At 42.6% G+C, this 19,530-nt stretch overlaps 1 protein-coding gene across 2 annotated transcripts in view; it reads right to left on the bottom strand.

Moving 5' to 3' along the window:
* LOC121279427 (nucleolar protein 4-like) overlaps positions 1-19,530 on the bottom strand; it is a 546,201-nt gene that overhangs the window by 87,489 nt on the left and 439,182 nt on the right. For both annotated transcript variants that reach the window (XM_041190669.1, XM_041190670.1), the window contains exon 7: positions 11,914-12,093. In XM_041190669.1, coding sequence (XP_041046603.1) covers positions 11,914-12,093 — 180 coding nt within the window. The remainder of the gene's footprint in view (positions 1-11,913; positions 12,094-19,530) is intronic.

Raw genomic sequence — 19,530 nt, 5'->3', positions numbered from 1 at the left:
CTTCCCATCGGGGCTGTGCTGGAGATGATCCAATGCCCTATAATGGAGTATTCCTGAAATCCAGCAGAGCCAGGTAGGGCACGAGGAGAGATGGAAAAGAAGGGAGATGGGAACGGAGAGGGGAATGGAGAGGGTAGAGGAAGAGAATGGAGGGAGAGGGTAAGAGACAAGGGATCAGAGTAGGGGAAAGGACTGGAAGAGGGATAGCAAGAAGAGAAAAGAGATGGAGTAGACAGAGGGCTTCTTTGTCTTCTTCAACAGGTGTTTTAGGGTCCGCTAGGTACATTCCATCATTCCGTTGGATTGTGAATATTTGGGACTTGGAGTAGTGTGGCAAAACTCCAAGTCCTGTGCAAAAATGCAAAACTCAGTGCCTGTGGACCATAATCTGAGATAAGCATCTCATGGCAAGCAAAATTGATTTTAAATGATTAATACAGTGATGCTCTTTCTATCAGCACAGACTGAACAATCTTTGAGTGATAATCTATTGCTAGCAGGTGCTCACTGTTGTCAAATATTAATAAGTCCACTCCAATTTTCTGCCAGGGCCTCTGGAACACTGTGGTTGAAGTCGTTCTTTTTGTTGTGATTTAATGTACTTTTGGCACACTGTATACACATTCACCATTTCCCCGATTTGTGCTCCTATTCCAGGCCAATACATTACATCTCGTGCTCTTCTCTTGCATGTTTCTATGCCGAGGTGACTTTCATGTATGTGATGGAACATTTCTTTTCTCAGTGTTGCAGGAATTATGATCTTTTCTCTCTTGAAAAGTATTCCTTCTGCTACGTGAAGTTCCTCATGCAAGTTCCAGTACTCTTGTACCACAGAAGGGGCTCCGCTCCGATGTGTGGTCCAGCCAGTTTGCACAATCTGCTGCAGTTTTCTCAGGGTGGCGTCGTTCCTGGTCACTTCCCTGATCCCATTCAGTTTGGTTACAGCCACAGATAAGTTCTTTGTCAGCATGTGAACCTGTGCTTCCGTTTCTTTATCATCTTCTTCCATGTTGGGTAGGTATGCATGTGACAGAGTGTCTGCGATGTACATTTCCTTGCCCGGTTTGTATTTAACTTTTACCTGGTAATTCTGCAGGTGCATTAGTAATCTATGGATTCTTGATGGTGCACAGTTCAGGGGCTTTTTAAGTATAGCTTCCAAAGGCTTATGATCAGGCTCTATCTCCACATCTTCACCATTGACAAACTGGTGGAAGCGTTCTAGGCCAAATACAATTGCTAGCATTTCTTTCTCTATGTGGACATACTGCTGCTGCGTTTCAGTCATTGCCTTTGAAGCGTAAGCCACTGGTGCCTCATTTTGCAAGATGACAGCTCCCAGGCCAGTCTTTGAAGCGTCTACTGAGATCTTGACCAACTGATTTACATTGTAATACTTTAACACTGGTGCCTGGATCAGTGGTCTCTTCAGACTGGTCAAAGCTTCCTGGTGACTTTGTTCCCAGTGCCATTCCACATCATTTTGTAGTAGTTCTCTGAGAGGTTCTGTCAGGTCTGACATGATTGGAATGAATTTCCCAAGATAAATCACCATTCCCAAAACCTCTCCAAGTCTTTCTTACATTCTGGGGGGTGGCATGTTCATGACTGCTTCGATTTTACTCGGGTCCAGCTTCAGTCCCTCACTTGTTAGCACATGCCCCAAGTACTTGATTTCATGAAGACCAATTTTGCACTTTTCCTTCTTCAACTTATGTTCCCTTCTCTAGCTCTGGCCAGCACCTGATTCAGTCGGTGCTCATGTTCTTCGTAAGGCTCCCTAGACCAGCACATTGTCAATATAGGTTTCCACACCCTCCAACCCTTCAAACAGCTGCTTCACTGTTCTCTGGAACACCTCAGAGCTGAATTAATACCAAAACATAAGCGTAAAAACCTTTATCGCCTGTATGGTGTGTTGAAGGTACAGAGATAGGAGCTGTGTTCATCCAGCTTGACCTGCCAGAAGCCTGAACTCGCATCCAAGACTGAGCATTATTTGGCATCAGCTAGCTTACACATGATCTTTTCCACTGTGGGCAGCTGGTAATGTTCTCTTTTTATTGCCTGGTTTAGGTCTCTGGGAGTCAGACAGACTTGCAGATTCCTATCTGATTTTTCTACAATTACAATTGGATTAACCTACTTTGCCGGTTCTTCAATTTTCTTGACGATGTGAAGTTTCTCCATTCTGTCCTACTCTGCTTTCAGTCGGTCTCTCAGCTTTACTAGTATTTTCCTGGGTGGGATTATTTTGGGTGTCACAGTTTCATCAATCTTTACTGTGTGTTCTCCTTTTAGGCAGCCAATCCCCCGGAACACATCTTTATACTTGCTCAGGATGTCATCAGTGGTGATAGTCACTGTTATCTTGATTAGCCTCATGTTTTCATAAACTTTGGTTCTCAGAATGGGCTTTGCATCACTTTGTTCTCACCACTATGCATGGAAGTGCTTGAGACTGTTTTATGTAGTTCACTTTAAGTGCGCACTTGCCTTCTACTACAATTTTTTCATCTGTATAAGTAGGCAGCTTCACTTTTGTTTTAATTAGCTGTTGTTATTTGCTTGACTTATGATACAAGCTTATGGGGATGACATTTGCTTGTGCAACTGTGTCAAGCTTGAAATTCACCATCATGATGGCAATTTTTAAATCAACCCTTCATTCATCTTCTTTGGAATTTGTTGTTACTGTACTAATGAAAAGTTCAGTTTCAGTGTCTTTGTCATCATCTGCAATCATGTACACTTTCTTCGATTTACATATCTTAGCGAAGTGATTTAGTTTACCACAGTTCTTACACTGCTTTCCGTAGGCTGGACAACTACATGGTTCAATGACTTCAATGCAGTCTCTGTTCCACATCGGCTGCATTGAAATGTTTTAATAGTAGCTTTTTTCCTTTTACCTTCAGGCCGTCTATTTGATGTTATCCAGGGCTATTTCTGTATAACTGCATCTAACTGCTTGACTGTGTGTGGCTTATCATCTTCTGTCATCTGTTTAATCTGGTATTACGTTGTCTCTGCTGCTCTGCAGATATTTATTACTTCCTCCAGCATGCAAACGACTCATCTCAAAAGTCGTGCTCTCAGAGAGTCATTTGTAATCTTGCAAATTATTCTATCTCAGATGGATGATTCTTTAAGTTCTCCAAATTCACATGATTTAGCTCAGTTTCTCAGCTCATTTACATACTGACTAATGTTGTCACTGCCTTGCATGCAAGTAAAAAATCGGTATCTTTCACATGTGATGTTTTTCTTAGGGCTGCAGTCGGCTTTGAATTTTTCCATTATTTCTTTCAAGTCATTTCGTTTCTCATCATTTTCAAATGTGAATGTGTTATAGACTTCTTGGACTTCTTCCCCTGCCATGTGAAACAAGATGGGAGACTGTACCTGAGGGTCTTTTTTTATCACTGCCCATTGCTGTGAGGTACAGCTCAAATTGCTACCAGAACCTCCTCCTGTTTTTGACGAGATTGCCCTCCAAACAGCTCTGTCAGTGGTTTCAGAACCTCCATTGTTGCGTTTAGTTTACTTCTGACCCCATGTTTTGTTTCTTGTTTCTTTTTTTAATGCACACAGGCATTAGGAAAGTAAATAAAAATAAGTGGATAAAAAATAAAAATGAATATGTTTATCCCTTTTTCAATAGTCATTTTTATTTTACTTTATTTTTTATCCACTTATTTTTATTTATTTTCATTTTTATGCATTGTTTTATCCCCACCTTTTATCCTATTTTTGATCTTTTCTCCTTCCACCATCCCCTCCCCCCACTCCACCTCCACTAGGGCCATCTGTCACTTGTTCATGTTGTTCTTTCCAGAGTGCTTACCCTTGTCTTGCTATTACCACATTCTGCTTTCTGACCTCAATGCCACCATCAGCACCTCCTTTAGCCAGTACCACTACCATTAACACCCCTTTGTCATTTTGTTCATGACAACTTTGTCAATCTCTTCTTTACCTCCACCTATCACTGACCTTCTATCCAGCCTTACCTGCTCCACTCCCTTAAACAGTATAAATTTCATCACACCTTTACTTCTCTTTAACTCTGAAGAAAAGTCATATGGACGCGAAACATTAACTCTGTCTTTCTCTCCACAGAAGTTGTTAGATCTGCTGAGTTTTTCTAGCATTTTCTGTTTTTGTTGTGGTCTCACTAGTGCCCTGTACAACTGAAGCATAACCTCCCTACTTTTGTATTCAATTCCCCTTGCAATAAATAATAACATTCTATTAGTTTTCCTAATTATTTGCTGTACTTGCATACTAAACTTTTGTGATTCATGTAATAGGACACCCAGATTCCTCTGCGCCTCCAAGCTCTGCAATCTCTCACCATTTAGATAATATGCTTCTCTTTTAATCTTCATGCCGAAATGGACAATTTCTTATTTTCCCACATTATACTCTATCTGCCAGATCATTGCCCACTTACTTAACCTATCTCTATCTGTTTGTGGCCTCCTTATGTCCTCTTCATGACTTACTTTCCTACCTATCTTTGTGTCATCAGCAAATTTGGCAAGCATCCCTTTAACCCCTTCATCCAAGTCATTTATATAAATTGTAAACAGTTGAGGTCCCAGCACTGATCTCAATGGCACACCACTCATTACAACTTGCTAACCTGAAAAAGACCCAATTATACCTATTCTCTGTTTCTTCTTAGCCAGCCAATCTTCTATCCATGCCAATATGTTACCCCTATACCATGAGCTTTTATTTTCCACAATAACCTTTGATGTGGCACTTTATCAAATGTCTTCTGGAAATCTAAGTACAGTGCACCCACTGGTTCCCCTTTATCCACAGCACATGTTTTTTCCTCAAAGAACTCCAATAAGTTGGTTAAACACGATTTTACTTTCACAAAACCATGTTGACTCTGCCTGATGACTTTGAGCGTACCCTGCTATAACTTCTTTAAAAATAGCTTCTAACATTTTCCCTATGACAAATGTTAAGCTAACTGACCTGCATTTTCCCACTTTCTGTCTCCCTGCCTTATTAAATAATGGAGTTACATTCTATCTTCCAATCTAATGGGACCTTCTCCACGTCTAGGGAGTTTGGGAAAATTAAAACCAATACATCAACTATCTCACTAGACACTTCTTTTAAGATCCTAGGATGAAGTACAGCAGGACCCGGGCATTTGTCAGCCCGCAGCTCCAACAATTTACTCAGTACCACTTCCCTGGTGACTGTCATTTTCCTGGCTTCCATCCCCACTTCCATTTCCTGGTTTATGGCTGCTTCAGGGATGTTAATTGCATTCTCTTTAGTGAAGATTGATGCAAAATGCCTGTTTAATTCATCTGCCATCTCCTTGTTTTCCATTATCAATTCTCTAGACTTATTCTCTATAGGACCAATGCTCACTTTGTTAACTCTTTTCTTTTCTCAATATTTATATAAATTCTTACTGTCTATTTTTATATTTCTAGCTAGCTTTCTCTCACACTCTATTTTTTCCCTCCTTATTAGTCTTTTAGTCATTCTTTGCTGCTCTTTCCAATCTTCTGGCCTTTCACTTATCTTTGCACAATTATATGTTTTTTTTCTTTAAGCTTGATACTATCGTTAACCTTTCTAGTTAACCATGGAGGTATGTCTGCCCCTTGGACTTTTTCTTACTTGTTGGAATATATCTATTCTGTGCATTCTGAAATATCCCCTTAAATATTAACCACTGCATATCTATTGACCTATCCCTTAGCCTACTTTGCCAATTCACTTTTGCCAGCTCAGCTTTCATGCCCTCATAATTGCCCTTATTTAAGTTTAAAAACTTAGTTTCAGACCCACTGCTCTCTCCCTCAAACTGAATGTAAAATTTAATCATATTATGGTCACTGCTACCTAGGGGCACCTTCACTATGAGATTATTAATTACTCACATCACATTGTACAATACCAGGTCTAGTATAGCCTGCTCCCTGGTTGGCTCCAGAACATGCTGTTCTAAGAAACTATTCCGAAAGCATTCAATGTACTCCTCACCTAGGCTTTCTTTGCCTACCTGACTTTTCCAGTTTATTTGTAAATTTAAATCTCCAATGATTATTGCTGTGCCTTTCTGACAAGCTCCAATTATTTCTTCCTTTATGCTCAACCCTACCATGTAGTTACTTTTAGGGGGCCTGTACACAACTTCCACAAGTGACTTCTGAGCTTTACTATTTCTCATCTCTTCCCAAACCATTTCCACACCCTGGTTTCCTGAACTTAGGTCATCCCTCTCTATTATGCTAATACCATCATTAACTAACAGAACCACCCCTCTGCCTTTCCCTCGCTTCCTGTGCTTCCTAAATATCCTGTACCATTCAATATTCAGGTCTTAATCCATGTCCTCCTGCAGCCATGTCTCCATAATGACTATCAAATCATAAATATTTATTTCTATGTGTGCTTTCAGTTCATCGGTTTTGTTTCGAATGCTACGTGCATTCAGCTACAGGGCTTTTAGTTTTATCCTTTTATTCTTTTTATAACCTCTATTTTCATTTGTTGATTTACTGTTAGATTGGTACTCTCTATCCCTTCCTGTCATGGTCTGTTTTTCATTTCCCATAATAATAACTTTCCTTTTGTCTTGTCTCTGCTCTTTGGTTTACCGTAGCTTCCAAATTGATCCCTTGCTCCCACTATTGAGTTTGAAACCCTCTCTACTTATCTAGTTTGCGGCTCACAAGAACACTTTTCCCACACCAGTCTTTGAGCCATATATTCATCACCCAATTTGCACGTGGCTCAGGTAATAACCCAGAGATTATGACCTTTGAGGTTCTGCTTCTTAATGTGGTGCCAAGCTCCTCATACTGACTATACAGAACTTCCTTCTTTATCCTGCCTATGTCGTTGGTACCTACATGGACCACGACAACTGGGTCCTCCCTCTCCCACTGCATGTTTCTCTCCAGCCCCGAGCAGATGTCCTGAACCCTTGCACCGGCCAGGCAATGCAGCTGTCTGGACTCACACTCTTTGCTGCAGAGAACAGTGTCAATCCCTTTGACTATACTGTCCCCTACTACCACTACATCCCTTTTGCTTCCCCCAGTTGAACAGCTTCCTGTATCACAGTGGCCATGACCAGTTGGCTCATCCACCCTGCAGCACCCACTCTCATCCAAACAAGCTGAAAAAACCTCAAACTTTTTTGGACAATTGCAGAGGCTCACATTCCCTGCCTTCTGAGTCCTCTTACCTGCCTCACTCGCAGTCACTCCCCTGTCCCTGACCACTGACTGAATCAGAAGACCCTGTCCTAAGAGGTGTGACTGCCTCCTGGTACAAAGAATCCAGGTAACTTTCCCCCTCCCTGATGCGTCGCAGTGTCTGTAGTTTAGCCTCCAGCTCATAAACTTTGAGCTGAAGCTGCTCAAATTTCAAACACTTACTGCAGACGTGTTTGCTCTGGATCAAACTGGCATCCAGTAAACCCTACATGCTGCAGCTGTGACACATCACCTGTCCTGACATCCTTAATGTGTTCTAATTAGCTATTTAATTATTTTATTCAATTATATATTTAAATTTTTAAAAATATTTTATTAGCCTTACCACCAGTTGCTAGACTATTTTGAACCTTAGGAATAGAATAAACCTTAGTCACTTACCGGATACTCACCAAATAACTAACTTCTTCTCCTGTAGCAGAGTACAACCATTTCCTGAAGGCTGAGCAAGTTAGAAAGCAGAAGGCAAAAGGGCACCTTTTTCCCTTCCTTTCCTAACTCCAGTAATTACCCAGCTCCCAGCACTCTATTCTAAGTCGCATTTCTTGCAGAAAACCTTACCTACAGCACCTCTTTCCCCCTATGCACTGAATTTCCACTTGAACCAAATTCCTAAATATACCCACTTGGTCTCTGTCTCATTCAGGCCGAAGTCTCCCCTCACTGATCGTGGGCCTCTTACTGATTCAAAAAGGAACTGGGTAATTATTTAAAGAGAAAAAATGATTGCATGTCTACAGGGAAAAGTTAGGTCACTGAAACTAGCTAAGTAGCTCTTGCAGAGATCCAGCATGGACGTGATGGGCTAAACAGCCTCCCTCTGTGATATAATCATTCTATGATTCTATGTAATCCAATATTATAAACAATTATAAAACAAACTATCTGAGAGTGTGTTCCAAGTTATCACAGGTTCACTGGTTTTGGAATATAATTAAAACATTTCAGTTTTTACTCATAGTTTATATTGCGATCAGTCTGGTTACACAGAACCATTGTTAATTCTCTGTGTCCCCCATACTTAGAGTCATGGAGACAATACAGCACAGGAGGAGGCCACTTGGCCCATCAAATCCATGCTGGCCCGCTACAGAGCAATCCAGTCAGTCCCAATCACCCGCTTTAACCTCGCTGCCCTACAAGTTTATTTTCCTCAAGGATTCATCCAATTTTCTTTTGAAATTATTGATCACCTCCATGTCCACCACATTTGTAGACAGCAAGTTCCAGGTCATTAACAGTCGCTGCACAAAAAATAATTCTTCCTCACATTCCCTTGTAGTTCTTGCCCAAAACCTTAAATCTCTGCTGCTGCCCCCAATCCTTGTACCATCAGTTAATGAGAACAGTTTTTCTTTGTCTACCTTACCTCATAAGCTTTTCCAATTCTAGGAAATCTCCTCTCAAACTCCTTTGCTCCAAGGAGAACAGCCAGAAAATCTCCTCTCAAACTCCTTTGCTCCAAGGAGAACAGCCCAGCTTCTCAAACTTAACCTTGTAACTAAAATCCCCCCATCCCTGGAACTATTCTGGTAAATCTATTCAGCAACCTCTCAAGGACCTTCACAACTCCCTAAAGTGTGGTGACCACAACTGGATGCAATACTCTAATTTTGGTTTAACTAGAGCTTTATAAAGATTCAGCATGACTTCCCTGTTTTTGTACTCAGTGCCTTTATTTATGAAGCCCAAGATCTCATATGCTTTGTTAACTACTCTCTCAATATGCTCTGTCAGCTTCAAAGATCTGTGCACATGAACTCACAGGTCCCTCTGTCCCTGCACACTCTTTAGAATTGTGCCAGTAAGTCTATATTGCCTTTCTCTATTCCTTCTGCCAAACAACATCACTTACCCTCCTCTGTATTAAATTACATCTGCCACTTGTCTATCCATTCTGCTAGCCTATTTATGCTGTTGCAGTCAATCATTTGCCACACTTTCAAGTTTGGTATCAATGGAAAATTTTGAAATTTTACTCTATATTCTAACTGCCCTTTCAGGAACACTAATGTTGACCATCCTCCAGTCTGAAAAACAACATTTACCACAAATAGCTATTTTCTGCTGTTAAGTCAATATTTTTATCCAAGCTGATACTGATCCTGCTATACCATTGAGCCTCAATTTTGTTAACCAATCTTTTATGTACTACTTTGTCAAATGCTTTCTTAAAATCCATATAGACAACATCCACTATGTTTCCTTTATCAACCTCTTCTGTTACTTCATCAACAGCAACATAGGAAATTGGAGCAGGAGGAGGCCATTGAGCCCCTTTAGCTTGCTTTGTCATTCAATTAGATCATCACTGATCATCTACCTCAACACCATTTTCCTGTACTATCTCCATATCCCTTAATGTCTTTACTATTTAGAAATCTATTGATCCATTATTCTAGGCTAACCAGAGCTTTACTAGAGCTTTAATTGAATAGATTATTCAAACAAAATCTGCCTTTTACAAATCTGCACTGGCTCTCCTTAATTAATTCAAACTTCTCCACGTACCTTTAATTCTTTCCTTGATTATTGTTTCTCAAACTTTATCCACCACTAAACAGACTGGCCTGATACTAGGAGTGTGCTTGCACCCTTTCTTGATCAAGGGTGTCACAATTGCCACTTTGCAATCCTTTGGAACTCCCCTGTACCTAAGGAAGATATGGCAAACCATCTCCCTTAGCAACTTGGGATGCAAGCCATCCAGACCAGGTGACTTATCTACTCCAAGCGTAGCCAGCCTTTCCAGTACATCCTATCCATCAATTTCCACTCAACCATTACTTCTATCACAGAGAAAAAAAACAAAAAACTGCGGATGCTGGAAATCCAAAACAAAAACAGAATTACCTGGAAAAACTCAGCAGGTCTGGCAGCATCGGCGGAGAAGAAAGGAGTTGATGTTTCGAGTCCTCATGACCCTTCAACAGAACTGAGCGAACCAGACCTACTGAGTTTTTCCAGGTAATTCTGTTTTTGTTCATTACTTCTATCATCTGCTTCTATCAATATTTTGCCAGCAATCTCTTCTTTAGTCAACACCGATGCAAAGCACTCATTAAGTATTCTGACCTTGCCCTGAACCTCTAAATGAATATCACCTTTTTGGTCTCTAATAGGCTCCACCCCACCTTTTACTATCTGCATACCATTTACATACTGGTAGAATATTTTTGGGTTATTTTTTATATTAACGGCCATGCCTTCTCATATTCTCTCTTTGACACTCATATTATCCTCTTCAATTCCCCTTTCAACTTAATGCATACGGCCTGATTCTTGCTTGAAGAATTTTCCTGACATGTTTCATACGCATTTTAATTTAAACATTTTCTCCATTTCCCTCATCATCCACTGAGTCCTGGCTTTGGTTCTCCTGAATTGCTGTCTTGTTTGAATGTACCTATCCGAAAAATTTCTTCAACCACTGTTCTGTTATAGATTTTATGGCAAAACTTGATTCCATTTTACTTTGCTTAGGTCCCCTCTCATCCATTGAAGTTAGCCCTCTCCCAATTTAGAAGATCTACTTAGATTGATCTTTGTTCCTCTCCATTACTAATCTAAACCTTACAATACAATGATCGCTTTTACACAGACACTTGGCCCATTTGTCCCACATCACTCCCCAGCATCAGATCCAACAACATGTCCTTCCTAAGCCAGACCTTTCGCTGTCTAGCAATTGAAAAGCAAGAAGACATTCAGGTAAAATGCATGTTGTCCTGGTTGGATAACACTTTGATGTACACGCCTGTGTTTTACTATCATTAAAGACAGATGCAAACACAGCTCACCACACAATAGTGCAGTGAAATTTTTTTTTGCCAGAGTCTGAAAGCTAAATGTGAAGGCTACATTTTATGAATTTGCACTCTATGTGCTTGTCATCTTTTACCATAATTGTATGTCAGAATCTTTAAAGATTGGGGTACAGATAGAAACAGCAACAAAGGCGGCAAATAAAGTTCTGGGTTATATATTCGGGTCACTGAACGCTAAAGCAATAAAGTTATATTCTATTTGTATGTAACATTTATTAGTCCAGAGTTGAAGTTCATTTCATCCCTTTATTGGAAGGATATTATCACCATGGAAAGCATGCAATGAAGATTGGTTAAAATTATATCAGGGCTTAGATGTTATAATTATGAAGAAAGGCTTGAAAATTGTGTTTTTCATTAGAATGGAGAAAGTTAATCAGGAGCCTAACAGAAGTTTTCACAATTATGAAAGCTTCTGAGATGGTAAATAGTGAAAGACCGTTTCCACCGATTAGTTGATTGTTGATTGTGAAAGTTTGCTTCCACCGATTAGTTGGTCAGTACTAAGGAAACACGCGCTGAGGATTATCACTAGAAGTATAAAGGAAGAGTTTAAAGAAATATTTTCACAAGATTATTAGAATATGGAATGTTGTACCAGAAGTAATTAATAAGGCAGAAACTTGATTTTAAAATAAAATTAGATAAGTATTCAAAAGAGAAGAGTATATTTCCATGCTACAATTGCAATGGTTCAACTAAAAGTGTGAAAAAATTACTTGATATTACAAATGGTCTATCACTTACAAAAAAAGTCATGTTTACTGTTGTGGAGAGGTTTCTGGTGCATACAGAATGAAAACTCAGCTGTGACTTACATTAAAAGCTTTAAGGCGCTCAGATTCTGCTCCATCTGAGTCAATAATCTTCTCAACATCATCATGGTCATCCTGGTCATCATCATCTTCAATAGCTCTACTCACAGTCAGATCTTCGGGACCACCTCCTACACTTTCATTTCTAAGAGACTCATAGCTAGAATAGCTGTGTGCAGGTGACTGAATTGGGAAAAACAGACATGAAATACAATTAGCACATTGTATTGAATATTGCTAAAAACAGAACTTCAAATAATTTAGTCAACCAAGATAAAAATGAGTTTCCTGTTGATTTTTGAATAACAGAATCAGGATGTAACTCATCTTTAAACCCACTAAATAAATCAGCTTTAACTTCAGAAATATAAGGCAGAATGTTTTTGGTCAGTGCGCGGCTGCGATTGGTGGGCCTGGGATCGGCCAGGTAACTGACCACTGACTGTGATCGGCCTCCAACCACGATTTCACACTGGCTAGCTAATTAGTGGACAGCCGGCCTGAAGCGTCGCTGAAATGCTCAGCGCTGCCGGGGTGGGGCCAGGAGGATAGTGGGTGCTGACATATGCATGGGTGGGGGTGAGTGCTGAATGAAAGCTCCCTGAAGGCAGAGAACAGCTTCAGGGAGCTGAAGACTTGAAAATAATTAAATAAAGTTTTTAAAATCAGGAGAAAATTGTCCAAGCATCACAATCAGTCAGCTGAACATATACATGATAAAAACGCTGTCCACAGATTTTTAATTTTTTAATTTAACAACGGAAACCTCATTCCACCCTTGGTTTAGGTTTCATGAAAAATGCAAAGTCCCCGCCAACCGTAAGGTAGGTCAGACCATGAAAAATCGGAGACAATTGCAACTATAGTTACACTATATGGCCTCTTAATTGTCAGCAGGTGCACTTCTGACTTTTGCGTGTGCCCACCGACCCAAATATCGTACGAGCGCAAGATGACAACGGGACGCTCGCCCAGCATCATCTCAAGTGATTTCGTATCCGATCGGGTTGAGTACACGCCTGTCCGCCAACCTAAAAATTCTGCCCATAAAAAGGGAATAAAGCAACTTTTAAGTTACTTCATACAACAAGTTTCACTTTACACTGACATTAGAACAGCAGGGGTATCACAGAATCACAGGACTGTTACAGCGCAGAAGGAGGCCATCGTCTGCATTGGCTCTCCGAATGAGCATTCACTTAGTGCCATTCTCCCGCCTTCTCCCTTCACACTCTTCCTTTTTAGATTGCAGCTTAATTCCCTTTTGAATGCTTCGATTGAACCTGCCTCCACCACACCCTCAGACAGTGCATTCCAGAGCTTAGCCATGCGCTGAGGGAAAAAGCTTTTTCTCATATCATTTTTGCTTCCTTTGCCAATTACTTTAAATTTGTGCTCTCTTGTTCTCAATCCTTTCACAAGTAGGAAGAGTTTCTTCCTCTGTCCAGGCCCCTCATGATTTTGAATACCTCTATCAAATCTCCTGTCAGGCTCCTTTTCTGGAAGGAAAACAGTCCTAACTTGTCCAATATATCTTTGTAACTGAAGATACTCATCCCTGGAACCATTCTCGTGAATCTTTTCTGCACTATCTTCAATGCCTTCATATCCTTCCTAATGTGTGGCATCCGAAACTGGATGCAATACTCCAGCTGAGGTCAAACTAGTGTCTTCTACAAGATCAACACACCTTCATTGTACTCGATGCCCCTATTTATAAAGCCTAGGACAGTGCATGCTTTATTAACCACTCTCTCAACCTGTACTGCCACCTCCAATGACTTATGCAAATATACACCCAGGTCCCTTTGCTCCTGCATCCCTCTTAGAATTGTACCCTTTATTTCATATTGCCTGTCCATATTCTTTCTACCAAAATGAATCACTTCACATTTCTCTACATTGAACTTCATCTGCCACTTTTCTGCCCACACCACCAACTTATCCATGTCCTTTTGAATTTCTACACTATCCTCCTCACAGCTTACAATGCTCCCAAGTTTTGTATCGTCAGTATACTTTGAATTTGTGCCCTGTAAACCAAGGTCTAGGTCAGTATTGGATACCAGGAAAAGCAAGGGTCCTAACATAGACTCCTGCGGAACTCCAACACGAAACTTCCTCCAGTCCGAGAAATATTAATTAACTGCCACTCTGTTTCCGGTCACTCAGCCAATTTTGTATCCATGGGCAGAACTTTCCCCCCATCAAGGGGGAAGTGCAGGAGCAGGTGCGTGGAGGCGTGCCTCCGATTGGTCCTCCCAATCGGGGGCACGCCGCCATTTCACGTGGGTGGGCCAATTAATCTGCATGAGAGTGCAGAGCCAGAGGCGGGGGGATTCCCTGAGCCGAGAGTGCAAGCACCCGAAAGAGCGCACTCATCTCCCTGAGGCTAAGTGCTGCTTCAGGGAGATCGGCTCCACATTTAGAAATGCTAAAAACAGAAAAATAAAATTTCGCTGACATGTCCCCTCATGTGACACTGTTACATGAGATGGGACATGCCCATCACTTTAAGTTAAACTTTTATTAAATTTTTAAAAACCTACATGAAACGTCATCCTGCCCGTGGATGAGGTTTCATGCTTTCTCTGAAGCCTTAGGGTTGGACGGGGTGCCCTGTCAATTATCTAAATTGTTTTATTAATGGCCTCAAAAGGCTGTTGACAGGTTGGCAGGCACACAGCTGATTCAGCTGAGCCCCAGCCGACCTGAAAATTGAAATGAGGCGGGTTGCCATCAGGAGTTCCGCCCGATGTCATCATTTTACCCATCGGTGAGTGGGCCCCACCCCCTGCTTGCCGACCAGAAAATCCTGGCACATTTTGCTACTGTCCCTTTTATTCCATGAGCTATAACTTTTCACACAAGTTTGGTGTGCGGCACTGTATCAAATGCCCCTTGGAAGTCCATGTGCACCACCTCAGCATCACTACCCTCTTCGACCCTCTCTGTTATTTCATCAAAAAACTCAAGCAAGTTAGATTTTCTCTCAAGAAATCCATGCTGGCTTTCCTTAATTAACCTGCATTTGTCCATGTGACTATTAATTTTGTCTCAAGTTATTGTTTCGGGGTGGGGGGAGGTGGAATTTTCTCCCCATCAGGCGGGCCGGTCAGGAGCAAGCGCAGGCAGGCGCAGAGCCAATCGCCGCCCGCGATCGGCTGCACGCCACCATTTTATGTGGGCGGGCCTTAATTGGCCCGCCCAGCGTGATGCGCACCCAGAAGCGTTCAGTGATACTTGTGGGGGTGAGGGGAAGAGGGAGAGTTGGGGCTTGCGCTCTTTCGCGCATGCGCGGGAAAAAGCGCAAAAATCTCCCCGAGGCATGGAGCTACCTCAGAGAGATTAACTTACTAATAAAACATTGGAAAAAATAAAAAATAAAATTACTCAGACATGTCCCCTCATGTGACATTGTCACATGAGCTGGAACATGTTTATGAATTTTCATAAGACATTTTATTTAATTAATAAACACTTCATGAAACCTCATCCCAACCGTGGATGAGGTTACATGAAAAATGCGAAGGCCACCTGGGCTCTTCTCCTGCCCGCCAACCTTAAGGTTGGATGGGCAGCTCTGACAATCACTTTAATTAGTTAATTAATGACCTTAACAGGCCTTTGACAGTTCGGCGGGTGAGCAGCCGACTCCAGTGCGTGCCCGCCGAACTGAAGATCGGAATGATGCGCAGTGACGTCGGGACACATGCCCAACGTCACCGTGCGTCATTTTACGTGCCAAACAGACGATTCTGCCCCAGAAGTTTTCCCATCACCAGAGTTAAACTGAATGGCCTTTAAGTTGCTGGCCTCTTCTTTGCACTCTTTTTTGAACAATGGCTAGCAATTCTCCAGTCCTCTTGCACCACCCCTGAGTCTAAAGAAGACTGAAATTTTATGGCCAGTGCTTCTGCAATTTCCACTCTCACTGTCCTCAATTCCCTTGGATGCATCTTGTCCGGTCTAGTGCCTTATTAACTTTAAGCACAGACAGCCTATCCAATACTTCCTCCTTATCAATTTTAAAGTCCTCTCGTATTTGAATTTCCTCCTCTTTCACCATGGCCTAGGTAGCATCTTCCTCCTTGGTAAAGACAGATGCAAAGTACTCATTTAATACCTCAGCTGCACCCCCTGCTTCCAAGTATAAATCCCCTTTTTGATCTCTAATCAGCCCTATTCCTTGTTTTACCACCTTTTCACTATTTACGTGCCTACAGCAGACTTTGGGATTCACTTTCATGTTGGCTGCCAATCTCTTTTCATATTCCCTCTTTGCTTCTCTTATTTACTTTTTCACCTCCCCACTGAACCTTCTACTTTTAGCCTAGTTCACAATTATACTTTCTACTTGACATCTGTTATAAACACATTTTTTCTTCTTTATTTTAATTTCTATTTCTTTTGTTAACAAGGAAGCTCTGGATTTGTTTGCTTTAACCTTCCCTTGCAAGGGAATATACCTTGACTGAGCCCGAACTCTCACTTCTTTGAAGGTAGCCCATTGTTCCGCTATCATTTTTCCTGCAAACCTTTGACTCTAATCTATTCAGCCCAGGTCTGTTCTTACCCTTTAATTTTATTCCTTCGTTCACGGGATGTGGGTGTTACTGGCTAGGCCAGCACTGATTGCCCATCCCTAACTGCCCTTGAGAAGGTCGTGGTGAGCCACCTTCTGAAACCACTGCAGTCCATGTGGTGTAGGTAGACCCACAGCGCTGTTAGGAAGGGAGTTCCAGGATTTTGATCCAGTGGCAGTAAAAGAATGGCAATATTGTTCCAAGTCAGGATGGTGAGTGACTTGGGGGGAACTTGCAGGTGGTGGTGTTTCCATGCATCTGCTGCCCTTGTCCTTCTAGGTGGTGGAGGTCAGAGGTTTAGAAGGTGCTGTCGATTGGCAAGTTTTTGCAGTACATCTTGTAGATGGTACACACTGCTGCCACTGTGCATTAGCCTTGGAGGGAATGAATGCTCACAAAGCTAGATGGGATGCTAATCAAGCGGGCTGCTTTGTCCTTCTTGCTTCTTGAGTGTTTTTGGAGCTGCACTCATTCAGGCAAGTGGAGAGTATTCCATCACAATTCTGACTTGTGCCTTGTAGATGGTCAACAAGCTTTGGGGAGTCAGAAAGTGAGTTACTCGCCACAGGATTCCCAGCCTTTTACCTATTCTTGTAGCCACAGTATTTATATGGCTGGTTCAGTTCAGCTTCTGGTCAATGGTAACCCCAGGATATTGATAGTGGTAATGGTAATGCCATTGAGTAACAAGGGGCGATGGTTGGATTCACTCTTCTTGGAGATGGTTATTGTCTAGCACTTGTGTGATGTGAATGTTACTTGCCACTTAATAGCCCAAGCCTGGATATTGTATAGGTCTTGCTGCATATGGATACGGACTGCTTCAGTATCTGAGGACTCTCAAATGGTACTGAACATTGTGCAATCATCAGCGAACATCTCCTTCTGACCTTGTGATGGAAGGAAGGTTATTGTTGAAGCAGCTGAAGATGTTTGGGCCTAGGACACTAACCTGAAGAACTCCTGCATTGATGTCCTAGGACTGAGACAATTGACCTTCAACAACTGGAGCCATTTTCCTTTGTGCTAGATGTGACTCCACCCAGTGGAGATTTTCTACCCTGATTCCAATTGACTCCTTGATGCCATTCTTGGGCCCGTAACCCCCGAGCTCCAAGACAGCGTATCTGGGGGTACCCCAAGTTGGGTTGAGGAACCATCCTGGAAGTTCCCAGGGAAGAATTGCATGACAATTTCCCGAGAAGTTCAAACTTCTGATGGGCAATTGCCCTGTACTGGGAACAATCCAAAAATGCGAATTAAATCACAAACTTTAGATAGTTCCAACTGTCTGTCAACCAGGAAATGTTATAAGAATTAAAACGACTTCTAGCTTCTGGGTAACTATTGTACTGACCTCCCCCGGCTCCCCATCACCCCCCCACTACACCCTCCTGCCCTCTATGGGACCCCTGACCTTCTAAAGGACTCCCCTACACCCTCCACACACCCCTCAACTCCCCACGGGACACCCCCACACCGTCTCTGATCCTGCACCCCCCCCCCCCCCATGGCACTCCTACACTCCCTCGACCCCTCACACCTTCCCAACCCCCCATGGGACCCCCTGATAACCCCAATCCCCTGACTACCCCACTTCCCAACTACCCCCCATGACCCCTCACAGGAAGCCTATACCCACACCCCAACTGCACCCCTCCAACTGCAACCCGTCCCGATAGCAACCCCTCCGACTTCAACCCTCAACTGCATACCCCCAACCACCCACTCCACCCATTGAACAAAATCTCCGACCACACGACGGTCCCCCCCCCCCACTGACCAGCTGGCCCATCACCGACCACCCCGCCTAAAATCCCCCAACCGAACCCATCCACTGATCATCCAACAAGCCCTGACCAACACCCCCCGACTGACCACCTGACACCCCCCAATGACACACCCCAAACCGACCACCCAATTCTCAACCCCCTGCACTCATCCAGGCAAGTGGAGAGTATTCCATCACAATTCTGACTTATGCCTTGTAGATGGTTGACAAGCTTTAGGGAGTCAGGAGGTGAGGTACTTGCCGCAGGATTCCTAACCTTTGACCTGCTATTGTAGCCATAGTATTTATATGGCTGGTCTAGTTCAGTTTCTAGTCAATGGTAACCCCAGGAGATGTTGATAGTGGGGGATTCGGCAATGGTGATGCCGTTAATTGTCAAGGGGCAATGAGTAGATTCTCTCTTGTTGGAGATGGTAATTGGCTGTCACTTGTGTGGCGCGAATGTTACTTGCCACTTGTAAGCCCAAGCCTGGGTAATGTGCAGGACTGCTCCAGTATCTGAATCATCGCGAATGGTGCTGAACATTGTGCAATCAGCAAACATCCCCACTTCTGACCTCATGATGGAAGAAAGGTCACTGATGAAGCAGCTGCACATGGCTGAGCCTAGGACACTACCCTGAGCAACTCCTGCAGTGATGTTCTGGAACTGAGATGATTGACCTCCAACAACCACAACTATCTTTCTTTGTGCTGGGTATGATTCCAACCAGTGGAGAGCTTTCCTCTTGATTCCTCTTGACGTCAGTTTTGCTAGGACTCCTTGATGCCACACTCGGTCAAATGCTGCCTTGATGTCAAGGGCAGTCACTCTCTCCTCACTTCTGGAGTTCAGCTCTTTTGTTAATACTTGAATCAAGGTTGTAATGAGATCAGGCGCTGAGTGGCCCTGTTGGAACCCAAACTGAATGTCAGTGAGCAGGTTATTGTTAAGCAAGTGCTGCTTGATAGCACTGTTGATGACCCCTTCCATCACTTTACTGATGATCGAGAGTAGACTGATGGGGCAGTAATTGGCCGGTTTGGATTTGCCCTGCTTCTTGTGTACAGGACATACCTGGGCAATTTTCCACATTGCTGGATAGATGCCAGTGTCTAGCTGTACTGGAACAGCTTGGCTAGGGGCATGGCATGTTCAGATCCCCTAGCCTTAACAGTACCCAATAACTTCAGCCGTTTCTTGATATCACGTGGAGACTCCTCCTCCTGTGAGTTGTTTAATTGTCCGCCACCATTCACGTC

The sequence above is a fragment of the Carcharodon carcharias genome, chromosome 6 (assembly GCF_017639515.1).
Source record: "Carcharodon carcharias isolate sCarCar2 chromosome 6, sCarCar2.pri, whole genome shotgun sequence".
Lineage (NCBI taxonomy): Eukaryota > Metazoa > Chordata > Chondrichthyes > Lamniformes > Lamnidae > Carcharodon > Carcharodon carcharias.
This window is presented reverse-complemented; position numbering and strand designations above follow the sequence as displayed.